Below are 15,531 nucleotides of genomic sequence, written 5' to 3' on the forward strand. Positions count from 1 at the left end.
AAGAGTCGATGGAGGAGAGTACAAAGATGCCTCCCGGTTGGGAACTTTAGGCGGTATCTCAGACATATTTCCCAATGGATCCAGCATTAAAGTCTGGTGGGCCACTTGGATATCTCCCATAATTGCTTTGGGATTACTAGTAGTTTCATTTAAGTGTTTCAGGAAATCATTCAGGGTGTTCCTGGAATCAACAGATCTCCTGTGGTCTCTTTTGCTGGATGGTTTTGTAAGTGGATGATCAATATGTTGCATCTTTTTGTCTGCCTTGTGCGCGTTAGAATTTGAGAAAGATGTATTGTAATCATGAGTAGCGTTGGGAAGAACGATAGCACTAGGGATATGTCCATGACTTAGAGGAGAGTGGGGTGGAGGACTGGAAGGAAAAACTGAGGGCTTTTTAGTGGGGTTTCCTTTCGTGAAGCATTGAGATTACTATGTGCTTTCTCCGACTGACTTTTCATGGCCTGCAGAGTCTTTTGTTGAAGAACTGGTGTAGATTCAGGAGTTGGAAGTGCAGCTAATTCTGGAGGCTGGCCCCTGTGGTCCATCATCATGGACTTCGTATCACCATTTGGTGGCAATTCCTTTCTGCTAGTCAACAGGTTTGTGTAGAGTTTGGGTGAATCAATGTTTTGTTGATATTCCTTGACGGGACTATCGAACAGCCCATTCAGTTTAGCAAAGCTCCCACTGGAGTCAGTACAGGACTGCGCAGATTCTGCATCTTTGTGTATTTTTCTGGATTTCCGTACAAACACATCCCGATAACAGTAAACGGCCACTCCCGCAATAAAGGCTCCCAGGACAAAAGCAGCAAAGACACAAGTGATTAGGACATTCATGTGTACCATTTGGTTGGACTCTCCTGATTGCACTTCCCACCTTACACCTGCAAAAGACATGCAGCGTATCATAAATTTACATGTACTTCATACTGATCTGTTTCAGAAGATGTTAGCCTGCCTCAGGGAAGGACAGCAGTGTCTATTAAATGTTTTCAAGTGCTCTGTACCTACTGTTAGTGTAAATCTGCAATCCACAGCACTGGTGAATGCTAATAATTTTATAAATAAAAAGGACGGAGTTAGCATTGATCAGCCTAAACAAAGACTGTCCATTTTCTTTGATAATGAGGAATACTTGTCAGAGCTTCACTCCTCATATTACATTTGGGTGTACACTGTATGCTATCGGTTTAGCCTGCCCCCAGATTTCCTTTAAGGCTCACAAACAGGGGCCTGTATGTTATTAACATTAACGATTTCTGCTGGAAAATTGAGGTTAGAAGGTGCTACTGGGCCAGACAGCAATTAATAACTCAAGGATGAATTTCTCTCTCAATTTTCTGCCCAACTCATAAGTCAGTATCAAAAGAGAGACACGATCATGCAAATGTTATGTAGAACTGTATAATGTACATACTGCATTGTTTAAACCACGTCATTATAATCTGATGCAAAACTTGTAAACTAATATATCTACAGCTTGCTAGCCTTGGAATGGCATACTTTGCATTATGTAAGCATACAATTTTCAAAGTTCAAGATTATGGCATTGTATTAAAGCACTAATTTTTCTTTTCTGCTTGTAGTCAATAATGAACTTACATAATACTTGCATAACGTAAAAAAACACTCCTTGCAAGGTTAAGTTATTACACAATGTTAAAATTTAGAAAACTTTTTGTTTAGACAAAGTTGAATACTGGATTAGTTTGTGATTCGTATATTAACCATCTCCCTTTGTTTCTTGAGACCTTTAAAGCAACCACAGACATCTTGCAGCTAAGACAATGTTAGTTTTTAATGAAAGTAATTCTGTTAACTATCCCAAGGGATGTTAAAATGAAAGAGCAAGAGTGAAGGAACAGATTCATTTTTGTTAGAGGCAAGGCCTTTGAACATTGTTAATGTTCAGGGTTATAGGTTTTAATGGCACTGTGCAGAAGAAGAAAGAATATGAATAAAGTTCACTAATAGCTATGACACAAAATATGATTCAGAACCAAGAGCAAATGATAACAAAAACTTAAAGCAAAATGGAAAATAACTGCAACAAATTAAAATGACAAATGCACTGCCATAATGGCTGATAGGAAACCTGATATATTTTGGTGAATGGTAATAAAATAGAAATGTTTTTTTGGCTGGTGATCTCTTCAGTAAATACAGAATTGTGCAAACATGTCTGTCAGCCAGCTATTCTGTGTACTGATGAAGACTTAAGTTTTGTTTATGGGGCTGGAAGCTTCTTGAGCCTTTGGTTGACTGCAATAGTCCTGCTGAATTGAAATCTTTGTTGCTGTAAGAGCCTAATCAAAGGTTCACTTAGCTGAAAGAATGGCTACAGAAAAGATGAATTACATGCAGTACATGTTTCTTTCTGTGTTCAGATTAAAATCTATGTCTGTGTCTCCATGTACTGAGACCTTTTTTAAACTGATCCTCATATCCAGAAAATAAAAATTCAGCACATCCTTACTCAGATCTGACCACATTCTTCACAAACGTGCCGCAGGCAGCAGTTTGGGATATGCCCCACTTAAAGCTCCGTGTCATGGAGCTGTGTTTCGCTTTGTTCCTGCCCCTGCCCGCTGCAAAACCAAAATAACAAAAAAAAACCACCATTAAGCTCTTGTAAGCAACCATTCATGAGGACTAATAGTCTTATCCAAACTCGACTCGTTGAAAACAACCACCAGAGGTGCAGATAAGTCCTGAATTTAATTTTTTTAATGCATCCAGAACTCCCACTGATTTTAATGGGAGCTTTGGAGCACCCCAGGAATAAAAGGCTGAGCTTATTATCTGTGTTTCCCATTATAAGCTCTAAGCAGCACTTTGAACACTGGTTAAATAGGTACGAGAATCATGATTGCACTGTCTGCATATTCACAGGAAATGGGTGTAAAATATAGCCCAACAATCACGGCTGTTACATTTAAACCTTAGAAAATGCTGAGACTATCAGGTTTCCATTCAGCTGCAATGTATTCCCTGGTAAGGCCTTACCCTTTGGGACACCTGATAATGGATCAGAATAATCAGAAGTGTTTGGGTCATCTTGAACTACAAATTTCCGAGAGCCAGTCACTTTAGGTTTCCAGGAACCAATCACTTTAGGTGATATAACTGGGATACTTGCCATTGTGGTAATGGAAGCTGAGGAGAACTCCATGTCTGTGGTGGCAAACAGATTTTTATTAATGTGTATTACAGTCGTCAGGTTTTCCTCGCTGTTTCATGGCATATCTAAGCTATTGCTAGAGACAGTATTTAATGGGAGTTACTGGACAGCAAAATGTGACCCACTACACTTTGTAGAACTACAGAGGACTGATTGAAATCAATTGGTTCAAAACTTTTAAGTATGACAAAAAAAAACAACACATTAAAGCATCAACAGCTGCTAGCCAAAAAGCCAGAGAAGTCAAACATGAAAGCAGTGCAAAAGTTGACATAAGCAACTGGTGGAGATGAAAAGCACAACTTGCGCTACTTAATTGCCATATTGTTCACTGAAGACAACACATTCCATTACCTTCTGAACATCTTCCAAAAATATAATTTTACTTAGAAAGATACATGCTTACTATAGGTTACTCCTGAGAAACCAGATCAGCTCCATTAGTGCTATTACGGGATACCAGGAACTGTTGAATGAGCCATTTCTTGAGGGGACGATGAAAGGAATGTTCTTAACCTCTATTTTGTAATGGTTCCTAAGGAACAATATCGTATAGATTCTGGCTCCTCTGTCATACATTTACTGAACAGAATCACTAAAGCCAATGTGGAAATGCATGAGTAGGAAACATATCAAATTGAGTTTACAATCCAAAATCTACTTTGCACACTCAAGTATTTTGTGTTCACTGTCCCATTAGGTTTAGGAGTGAATGTCTGTGACGTGAGATTTGACTGAGAAATGTACTCCAAAAGCATGCTCATTCAGGACTTGAAAATCAGGTTCAATTGTATCTGTTCTAAAATATCACTTTGAAAATTCAACTGATAACCACTAAATGAGGCAAGGTAGCATTTCCATATAACACAGTTTTGCTTTGCTTTCCTAAGCAAGTATCTAACTTACATTATGGTTAATATATCTGGAAAATATTTGTCTCAGACATTACTTCTTGTCAAGTTACAGAAGTATAAATATAATCAGAAACCAAAACAAAAAAATAAAATGTTGTTGCACTTTTACAAATTAAACATGTAAAGATTCTTCTCAGATTTGTCGGTCAAACATGCCCTCAGTTTGAAACCAGAGATCAAGTTCCAGGAGGAACACTGGAAAATATGGCTCAGTCTTGCTCTTGTTGAAGTCAACACAGGTTCTCCTTTTGAGTTCAACAGAGGAGCATTGCGTCCTGCCTCCTGGAACACCAAGGGCTGACAATGAAAACATCGTTAGAAAAAAATCACTGAAGTTGAAAAGGATGCGAAAGTCTCTCTGACAGCAATACATAAAGCTTCCTAAGCTACCTTTGTCTGCACAAGTCCTCATTCAGCTACACAGTTTGTGATGTTAAATTCTTTCCATTAGCACAACGACTTATAACATTTTAAAAATACAGAAATACACATTTTCTGAAACGTGTATTTGTACAAAAAGCTTGCTGGGAAAGAAGGAAAGACGAAGGGAAAGGTAAGGAGGAAGATGATGAAATTCTGCCATTCATCTACTAGAGATGACCAATAGGGGCATTCACAAATGCATGGCTGGGGATACAGAGTAAAGCTTAGTGGACTTTCGTGCAAGTGAAGATGTCATCTACGTTAATCAGGCTCTTTAATAAAAGATGTCTCAATAAATAATGAGCTGTTAACATGCGACTACACAGGGTGAAGTGCTGAGTGAGAAGAGTCTGACTATCTTTACCATCAGTGGGAACATGAGTAAAAGCACAAAATGAAGGACTGCCAATTGTGCAAAAGGAAGGAAAAAAGGGCTGAAAATGCTGAACTGAAGGAAAGTAAAGGTCATTAATTCAAAAAAATTAAAAAAAACTAACCAGATGTTGGGTCGCCAAATATTTTGTAATCTGGTGTAGCTGTAGTAGGCAAAATTTCTAAAAGAATTAAAGGAACAAGTAATCAGTAAAAAGTAACAAAAAGAAAGCAAAAGATCTCAAACCTGAGTGACGGAAAATAAAAACTAAAATATTACTGGTTATAAAAAATAAATTCTTCAATACTTTGCTGTAGACCCCAAGTAGTTGTAAACCGGTGAAGGAGAAGAAAGACAAAACTCTGCCACCCAGGACCAGAAAGTTCAGCTTTGTGAACATTCACAGTAACAGCAGGTGATGTGTTCATCTTGTTACTGAAAAGCTCATGATAAATTTAACATCTATAGTGAAGCGTGGCCACAGACTACTGCTGAGATATTATAAATGAAAAGCAATGACTATGCCTTACCATGGCAGTCCCCAAGCTGCGCTGTGTTGCCATATTCTACATCTTGTACATATCCTCCAGTGCTGTGGTTGTATGAAACAAATAAAGAGAACCTGCAATTAACAGTATTAATAGGGGAAAAAATGGTGATTTTTTTTTCCTCAAAGCAATAAATGGAAACATTCAGTCACCATAGAGAGGCAAAATATAGTGTATGGCCAAAACAAATTGTTTTATAAAACACACAATTTGTTTATATCCAGGCTTTAACATTGTATATACAATGCCAGGCAGTAGAAAAGATCATGTTCTTCATAGTGACCCTGTCACATCTTCTACACCGGGTGTGCTCTTGGCTTTGGATAGAACTGTGCAATTATACTAAGCTGAAGTTTGAGCTAGCCTGCTACAAAGGCCTCTTTTTAAGATACAGCTGCTAATGCACTATATATTACAGACTAGGTCTATGCAAAAAGCCTTTGATATGTATATATCACCCTAGTTTCAGTGTAGAGGCAAAATCTTTCTTTTTTCCCACTCTGAAACCTGTGCTTTTGTATTTGCAATTGACTGTGCCCTGGCTGTGAGCAGGCCTGGGAGGGGACAGCGGTGTACTGTCCTGTCTGAGCTGCTCAGGTTTACAGGCAGCAATTTGTTGCTTTCCTGCTTCCAACAGCTCTTCCTGCAGGTCTGTTTGTCCTCACACACACATGTAAAACTCCCACTGAAAGGAAGTCTTCATTTAGAGTTTGCAGAATTAGTTCAGACTTCAGCATTCTGTTCTCTCATATATATAGTACATTGAAAAAACAGTTCTAAAAAATGGACATTTATTAATTGAGTGCAAGGGAACAGGCACAGGATACAAGCTTGTATAGTCTACAAAATACATGGTAGAGATGCTGGGCTAATTTGAGAAGGAGTACTTACAGCATGCCCGGTGTCACTCTTCCACATGCCTCATGGTCTAACCAGCCACAGTATGGGTCCCGTGAAGCAATACATGCCCTTGCAAGAGAAAAACCCCAAAAAATCATGCATTTTTTTTTTATTTCCTTCCCCAGAGATGTTGGCACCCTTCCTTTAAGGGAGAGCTCAGGAACGGGGCCGTACTTTTTACATGACCCGTGACGCTCACACCGACTCAGAGGAATTCTAATGACGCAGCTGGAGAATGCCACAAACAAAGCATGGTGGTCTCTATCTAGCTGAAGGGAGATGACTCTTCTGTCTTCCTCACTCTCAGCATTACACCTGTTAAGAAAAATAATGGGAAGCCATTATTTTACAACTGTAGTACTTTGGGCAGAGCTTACGCTGAAAACATTTTATTTATTTATTGTTTGTATAGATACTGAAAAAATAATTCCTTATATAACGTACTAGTCTTTTCTGAGTGGTTTGTAAACAAACATGATTTGATAAGCTGGGTTATCAATACTGACTTCTGACTCTTATTTACAGCTAGGTGACTATTTTGCTGAATTATGCAGGAGAAAAATACAAATTCATTTTCTTTGTTCTCCCAGTTGACATAAATATCTCAACAGAGCAGAACAGGAGTCATGTACTGGGCACCTGTAGAGTCTAATTGGACGGCTTCCATTTCCAAATTCTTTTTTTCCAGAATAAACAAATTTAAAATGATTAGATGTAGTTTATTTATTATTGGTCACTGTTGAGAAACCCTCAAGATAAGCTCTCAGCGTTGCTTTTTAACAGCAGATTGTTCTGATGTTTGATATTCAGTAAGAAGTGTATCTATTTGTGGAAGAATTAGACTGTATCACTGATGTCACTAGAGTGGAATTAGGTTGTTCACTCAACCCAAGCAAAATGGCAAGTAACCAAATATTTTCAGGTTATTCAACATGAGAAACACCGTGAAATGACAAATGATGATGTTGGTAATAATGAATTAGTTTTGGTTCACCATCATTTTTATTTACCTAGGTACCAAGGACTAGATGAAAAGCTACGTATTTTAGGTGTTCTGGTAATACTTACTTTGCATGATTATATGCTTCAATCTCTTCCAGTAATACACTGTCATTCAAAGAGAAAGGCCTGGTCTTTGCCAAGATTTTAAGTACTACTCCTGCTTCAGAGCCAACGAATATGACTGTGTAGTTCTGGTATGGTCCAGCAGCGTGGTCTACAGCAATTGATGTCAATCTGTATCTATCAAGACCAAAAGGCATGTCATTAACTAACAGTGTGTTTTCTTGTTTTCCTTCTCACATGCTTTAACTCTGAATTATGTCATACCTGACACGTGTTTTGGTAAACCAAGGCTCCTCAACAATTGAAGGAACAGCTGAATCCATCAAAGGATGAGATTTAATGAAGGACAACGTTTCGTCTGGGAAATCAATGGAGGTTTTGTAAGCTTCTGCTAGGCCATGTTTTGCACAGCAGCCAGGTCTGAAAGGAAAACAACATTGTTTTTTCCCTCTTGGTATTTTAGTTAATGAGAGAAGGCAGCCTGCTAATGAGCATCCTTATGGTTAAAGTGTAAAGCTCTGCTTTGATTTTTACAGAACAAGTCACTCAAGAGTGCAGCTGATTTAACATAGGTCTTTACAAGGACAGTATTACGGTATCATAAGTAAAAACTTTTTACCTTGGCTTTGGTACTTTGTCTTCAGGTACAGCCGTCCAAACAGAGTCAGGAGTCTTTTGTTCTTTAAATCTCCCTTTGAAGACCTTCTCAACGTCATCCATACTGAAAGCACAGACTGCTGAACCAGGGATGCTGTAAAATAAGAAAAATAGTTGCAAGAACTCAGACTACAATGGCACCAATCTCAGTGTAAGAGAGAAGCAGAGAACTACCTTTGATGGAAGGTTGCTCGTTTCTCACCTGTTAAGCTGTGTAGTGAATACACCAACAACCGTGGGGACTCCATTGATTTCTATTATGTCTGTGATAGATTGTAGAACATCAAAGTAGAAGAATGAATCTCCAGGAACTGAGCAGTTGAGCCGAGCTTTCAGAAAGGATGTCCAATGTTTTTCCAGGACTCTCTGAGAACCCCCCATGTCATTTTTGCATATGCGTGCCACACGGGAATACACAGCCTGTGAAGGACAAAAAAAAAAGGAAAAAGGAGGAAGGCTTGAGAGATGCAAGGGCGAGAGTTCTCATTTCTGAGATAATAATAAAAAAACACTGAAGATCAGGAAGGCAGGTGTCATTCATCCATGCAGAAAGGAAGAAAGCAAACAATGTTTAGCTGCTAGTGCACAGGCATTTTAATGTATCACCAAGCAAATGCAACTCTGCCAGCTTGTCCCTACCCTTCTTGCCTTCAAAATCATATTGTTAGTGAGATTTAAAGACTTTAATTAACCATGTGTAAAGGAGTTAATAATTTATTATAGAATATCCTTCCATGGTGAAGCATGAGTATTATACTCTGTACTGGTATGACTAAATTATTCAATACCCAGGGACATTAGAGAAACTTCTTTGAAACTCTTCTTTTGTGTTGTTTTCTTTTGTTCCTTTAATAAGCATGAAAAAAAAACAAAACAAAAACACTCAGATTTTCCATTACTTGCCACAACAGTTAAGGCAACAGTGACACAGAAAGATACCTGTAGAGAGCTCTCCTAATTGCAAGCCATAAGGAATACAAACAACTTTTTGGTTGAAGAATGCCCTGTTCTATTTTTCCTTTTTTTTCCTCCCTGTAAATTATACAGTTGGGACAACTACATAAACTTTGTACTAGTCCCTTCTTCTTACAGTAAACTGTGCTTGTTACTGTTGCTGTTTAGGATGATCTAACTCTGCGAAGACTTGTAGCTAGCGATAGCTTGCTGTAAGGATACCCACCTTGCCTAAATTATTGTGCTCTACAGCAATTTCTCGAAAGAAGAAATAAACGTAGTTCCCATATTCTATGGCATGGAGGAAGTGTGGCTCTGTAATAAAGAGCAAGGAGAAAGTTACTTCAAAAAATTGTTCAATTGGCATACAACACTGACTACATTGTGTGATTTGGCAGCTTTTCTCCCACAGGAGAAGCTTCTCCATACCAGCTAACAAGAAGTCCAGTCTTCCAGACACTTGAGGATGTCTAAATATGGGTGCACTGGAGCTTAAATGGACTTTAAGGCTTTAATGTTGGCTAATGGACTATAAAAAAAGCCTCAAAGGAACTGCATTTCAGCATAGTTATTTTGTGACTGCAGATTCATTCACTGATATATTTAACAAAAAATTTGCTTTATTGATACTGCTTTCTTATTGTGATCATACTACGTTGAAAGCCGCATGTATGGTGACAGTAAAACATGCTGGCTGTGAAGTACCTGACTCTCTGTGCCACTGAAATTACATTCACCGTGTATATGGGAAAACACTCCCCCCAAATTACCTTTTATCCATTTGGAATCATACTTTATTGTTCTTAAGGCAGATCCATCCCCCATGCTGCGATAAATAACAGCATCACTTGCCAGGAAATCTGCTACGGTTGCTGAGTACAATTTTCCATCTAAAACGGAAGTTGAAAATGTGGTATTAAGAGGCCTTTAATAATCTACAGAATTCTGACTAGCCTGTATTTGTCCCCATTTTTTTACTGCCATTCTTCCCCAAATTGCTGTAACCTATTTATTAACAGGTCAGCTTCTGACCTTTGGAGGCCCTTTAAAAAATTTAAGAGTAGAGGCACCTTGACACCTTTAGTTTTCCTGTGCTTGCTTTAAAAGCTCTCTGGCTCCTCTGGTGTCATTAATCATTTAGACTCATTACAAGCAAAAGTTCTTACCAGCAAAGAGGGCGACATTGGTTTGTCTGGCATCAAATGGGCATCTTGCCAAACCACTAATTTCCTCCCCATCATACTCTAACGTATTCAGCTAGAGAAGAAAAATAAATGGGTGGTAGTGTCATTTCTATTTTGTATACTGGCACAAAAGCATAACATTGTCTTTCCACAAAACTTAATTTAGCAAACTGGTTTCTGTCTGGTTTTATTTCACCTTGAAACACTCTCCAGTCACACTGGCTGTATATGCTACAGCATAATTAGTGCAAGCAAAACCAGTTACAGATTAATGACATATTCAATATCCTTACCCGATAGTATCTGCACATAGGATTAAATGCATTTGTTCCACAGACAAATACCATCTCATCGTTTCTTGGAACAAAGACTTTAATGAAGTTATGGCATTCATCCTGAAAAGAGAGTTAAGATGTATCAATCACATATTTCACATATACAATTCACATTAGTAGGTGACAGTGCATGTGATAAACTTACTTTATGCTTGCCTTTCATTGCACAGTTCTCTCTGTCCTGCTGCCTTGACCTCCATGTTAATTTCTATTCAAATCAAACCAGAAAAAAGTTCATTTTCTTTCCACAAAACAAAACAAAACAAAACAAACAAACAAACAAACAAAATACCTCCAAGCCTCCCTTGCCAATTCCTCTATCTACTCACCCTGCTTGGAGTAACTTCCGATTTTGGAACTTCATTCAAGTTTACAGTGTAAACTTGATCCCTGTTTGCAAAGAGTAAAAAGACACAAGTCACTTCATTAATTAACTGGACTTAGTTTTGTTGAGCTAAATCTATTTTTAGAGTGTTTTGTTAGACAAAAAGTTTGTATGAAATGCTTATGAATTTTCTGCATTCAATACAAATGGGAGAAGTTTGCGCATGGGCAAATAGGGTAATGTTGACTTTATTGGTGTGGACCTTAAATTGCACTTATAGTATCCAGTTATTCATTGCCCTGTCTTTCCATTATGTTGAAGACTAATCCAGACTGTAAATATTCAAGTGTTTCACACTCACTTCCTATGTCCCTGATGTGTCAGTCCAAGTTTAAAATAATCAGGAGAGGATTTTATCAGAGCAGTAATATAAAGGAGGGAAAAGAGTATTTGATCATTGGTTTTAGCATAACTACAGTAACTGCAGCCTTCAAATCCAATTTTCATGCACTGGCCATAGATATGGTATGTTTCTCTGGGAAGTCCTCCCCCAGTTTTAATTTTTATCATATTCTGCAGATTTTTTTTTTAAATTAATTTTACACATCAATGCAAAACCAGAAGAGAAAAGAATTTTAAACTAATAAACTGACTGAAGGAAAATTACCTGCCAGCGATATAAAGTGTGTCTCGAATTTTCAACATCAGTTGGAAGTCCAGTCTGTGCTGAGATTCATTGCCTGAAGGGCGTCCTCTAAATACTGGATATTGCCTTGAATCTGCAAGTAAAAATGGGCTACACCATCACTCAGGATTATAGAGCTAAAGAATCAATATATGGCATTGATTAGCTGTATATACTAGGTGTAGAAGGGTTTAAACTAAATTCCTTGAGTAATGTCTTGAATATAAATGAGAAAAAGATGGCTAATGTCAGCAAATGTTCTTTTTCCTGAAGTTATTGCTGTATTTCTTATTGCTTTTTTAAGAAAATGATTAAGTGCTCCATTAAAGATACAAAGCCAGTAAACACATTTCAATTTGAAAGGAAACATTATTTTTTTTTGTAACTTCCCAAGGAAAAAAAAAAGCATTACAACTTTTTCCCTAGTGGCTAGCACCATTTGTGGATTACTTACAGTGGTAGTCAACAATGTTAATAGGGTCCTCATCTTCAGGGAAGCTGACAGCTCGGCACTGGGACAGACTCATTAGCATCACAGAGGCACAAAGCAGAGGAAGCCTCATGGCTGGTGAAAGCTGAGCGCTACCTTTGTGGCAACACTGTTTAACTACCTGGAAAACAGGAACATACCAGTGAGATTTCAGCAGCACAGGGCAATAATGTAACTTCCTACTGCAGAAGGTGCGTTTCCTTTGTGTTTCAGCACTGGCACCAGTGGACTAAATTGGTGCTTCTGAAAGGCTCCTAAACGTAGAGTGATGGAAAACTGCTGCGTGACATATCCCTGCTCAAAGCTGCTCTGAAACATATGGATGTTTGCTAATTTTTAGCTGGATTTACCGGCATTTCTGAAAAAGCTGATGATTGTCAGCCCATTTAATTCATGGGAATAACAAACAGAACATGCAGGCTGCTGACCTGGCAAGAAAAATTGCCAACCTCGGATTAGAATTTTAATTAAACTGCAATCTCTTTCCATCCCCTCTATCACCGAATGTCATCCAATAAAACCCTTTCCCCATAAAATACTTAAATCTTATCCACAAAAAGTCATGACACACACAATCTGTCTGAACATCCATTCCATGTTTTAGAATTATTGCTTGTTTCTAGGCTGTGCCATCATACCACTAAACCTAACAGGCTCATTGCCGAAGATATTATGTCTAGGACCAGGCACTTGATGCTCTGCCTTGAGCGCTGGCTTACACACATGCGGAGTGAATGTAAAAATGCTGCCTCTGTGGTGCACAAGGGTTTGTTGCATGGTTTGCAAGTGTGGCAAAGTAATACAGATCATGGTGCTGAATTGGGCTCTTAAGAACCAGCTTTCCCCCTAATTCTATTTGTTGTGATAGAAAGCTAGCAACTTAGCAGCAGCTTTCATGGGGTTTTTGGTTGTTTTTTATTTTGTTGTGTGCTCTATAGATTATATAGCGCATATTATGATAGCAACACAGCCTTATACAATGAAGCTCTTTAGAGGGGAAAGGAAACATCATGTCTCCAATTAAACTGCAGGGATATTTTAGCAAGGAGAATTCAACTACTCAAGTTGCAATTTGGGTAGGATGCAAGAAAACATCTCAAAGTGAAATGCGATCTTTAATGACCACAAGTGGTCTGAGCAGGGGTTAGATTTCTCATTACAAACTTGGCACATGTAGTACTATTCCCTCCTCCAACCTTTTGGAGACATTCATTCAGCCCTGATTCACAGGTCAGAGCTTTGAGTCACCCGTCCAATGCTTTGCAGTTGCTGAAATCAGTTATTAAACCTTTGTCTAAACAGAATAAAATAAGCCTTCAAATTTTAATGTTTCAAGAATTGCTGCGAGATGTACATGTTGCCAGCACAAAGTGCCAGGCCCGATCCAGCAAAGCACATAAGTATTAATCATTTAATAATTTGAAAAGCAATTAAAAAAAAACACTTCATAACAACACTTAACCTTTTAGTAATGTTTACTTGGGTTGAGAAAACCGTATTTGTTAATTGATACTACAGCTGGCTAGGGGCAGGGCTCCTTCCATCCACAAAGCTGCTGAGCTCTGTGAGTTCAGATTGTGAGGAGACCAACTGAAATGCAGATAATATTTGGTGATGGGAGTGGAGCTGTGGATGTTGTCTGAATGCCTGTCCATTATGGACTGACCTGAAAAGAAGCATTTTCCACCGTTAATGATATTTCTGTATCTCCGTCCACCCGTCCAGAATGGATGGGCTGTGCTTTTAGTCAAGATTGATGAGTGCAGTGGTTAATAAACACTAATGATTCCTGGCACTTTCCTTCTGCTCTTCCTTGTCCTGACATGGCCTCTTCAGCTGAAGCATCTTGCATTAAATTACTAATGAGCAAACTTAAAACAAACTGGAATTAATAAAGTTAGTCAAATTAATTCTTTCTTGTGAAAGCACTATTAGAGCAAAGTCCTGCAGCACAGTAGCTCGTAGACACAATAACAAATCATTAATGGTTACACAGTCCTTTTTAAAATTATTATTGATATATATATATATATATATATATATATATATGAAAATCAGTCTCCAAATATCCAATCCACTGCTGTCCCAGTGAAGGAAGAGAAAGGGAAGGCATATAAACAGTACGTTGCGTTAGTGGACAGTAACATCTACAAGGTGCTTAGTAAAAGCCCTCCCTGAAACCTCATTTTCTTAGAGAATGAATGAATACAAACTGCAAAGGAGCAAGATGTCCTCCCAGCCATGTAGGCTTTAGTTAGCATAGAAGATGAGGCCATGCATGGCCCACACATCATGACACAAAAAGACCCTATCCTGGCTGCAAAATGCACACAGCCTGAAGTTGTAAAAGTTCTGCCAGTACAGGCATATCTTAGGAAGAGTTTCTTTTTTCTCTTTCCTCCCGGTATCTCATCTAGGAAGAATTCAATGGGGCAATGAATTTGAAACTTAAATGTAACTCCCCTTACAAAAGCAAATACTGTCTTCTGGACTCAGAAGGCTGCAGAGAACAAAAGGGCAATTTGTCTGTGTATGGGCCACAACAACAGTGACCTAAAAAAACAACTTGTCACAAAACCAAAAGGGAAACTACTAAAATGCCAGGTAAAGGAAGAGGGTATCATTTCTCTCAAATTCAACTTTCCTTATGATATACATCCAAACTCTACTCCCTAGAAAACAAGGCAAAGTTCTGTAAACGTAAAGCCACAGGAGGTGTCTTCCTAGAGACTGCATCCAGAGCAGGAACACACATTTATGTCTTCCTCAAGAACCCCCCAAACTCTGAATATATGCCAGAGAACATATGCTCTGAATATATGCTCTGAGAACACAAAAGAGGTGGGAATACTTATGTTCAGCAATTTCTGTTAGCTAAACCTTTCACATGTCTTTCAAAAACAAAACACCTACATCTGCATGAAGCACAGATGTTTGTCACGACAAGAGAGTGAGAAATGCACAGGGAGATGGACTGCAACAGCAAACCATACCCAGCCAGGTAAAAAGTACAGCTTTCCTTATTATTTTGCTTGTAAAAATATTACAAGCAAATGAACAGTAGCCCTGATTTCTAACTACATACAAAAAAGAAAAGGCACCTGCTTTAAGAGGGCATTCAAATGCAGTTTTTAGCTGTGGGGCACAAACTTGAGATCAGAACCACTGAAAAGAGAATAAACCTAAAGAACAGCAAGTTGTTCTTCAAGAACGATAAACCCGTTCCCTGGATAATCAGAAAAATGGGCTCCATTTAGCCCTTGGAAAAAGGGGTTTATGATAGCCAGGTGTATGCTTCTGGTACACGCAGATATGCTGGTGTGAAAGACAATTTTTGCTTCATTCAAGCCTATTATAGAAGCCACTACTGTGGACTACAAATAACAATGCTGAAGTATCTGTTTGGACCAGAATAGCTGATTATGAAATGTTGGCAATGTCTACCCTCAAGAAAAATGTAGAAAACAATCATACTCTGGGTCTGATAATTTT

At 38.4% G+C, this 15,531-nt stretch overlaps 1 protein-coding gene across 1 annotated transcript in view; it reads right to left on the reverse strand.

Annotated features, from left to right (window-relative positions):
• The window catches only part of SEMA6D (semaphorin 6D), a 29,960-nt gene that overhangs the window by 1,521 nt on the left and 12,908 nt on the right, over window positions 1-15,531 (reverse strand). Inside the window, 19 exon segments of the mRNA XM_040570526.1 lie at window positions 3-393; window positions 396-889; window positions 3,012-3,179; window positions 5,021-5,077; window positions 5,427-5,518; window positions 6,336-6,413; window positions 6,519-6,659; window positions 7,413-7,586; window positions 7,674-7,829; window positions 8,029-8,160; window positions 8,269-8,486; window positions 9,247-9,335; window positions 9,791-9,910; window positions 10,187-10,277; window positions 10,498-10,599; window positions 10,685-10,747; window positions 10,869-10,929; window positions 11,532-11,643; window positions 12,004-12,160. Coding sequence (XP_040426460.1) covers window positions 3-393; window positions 396-889; window positions 3,012-3,179; window positions 5,021-5,077; window positions 5,427-5,518; window positions 6,336-6,413; window positions 6,519-6,659; window positions 7,413-7,586; window positions 7,674-7,829; window positions 8,029-8,160; window positions 8,269-8,486; window positions 9,247-9,335; window positions 9,791-9,910; window positions 10,187-10,277; window positions 10,498-10,599; window positions 10,685-10,747; window positions 10,869-10,929; window positions 11,532-11,643; window positions 12,004-12,112 — 2,848 coding nt within the window. The 5' untranslated portion in view covers window positions 12,113-12,160.

The sequence above is a fragment of the Cygnus olor genome, chromosome 11, assembly GCF_009769625.2.
Source record: "Cygnus olor isolate bCygOlo1 chromosome 11, bCygOlo1.pri.v2, whole genome shotgun sequence".
NCBI classification, from domain to species: domain Eukaryota; kingdom Metazoa; phylum Chordata; class Aves; order Anseriformes; family Anatidae; genus Cygnus; species Cygnus olor.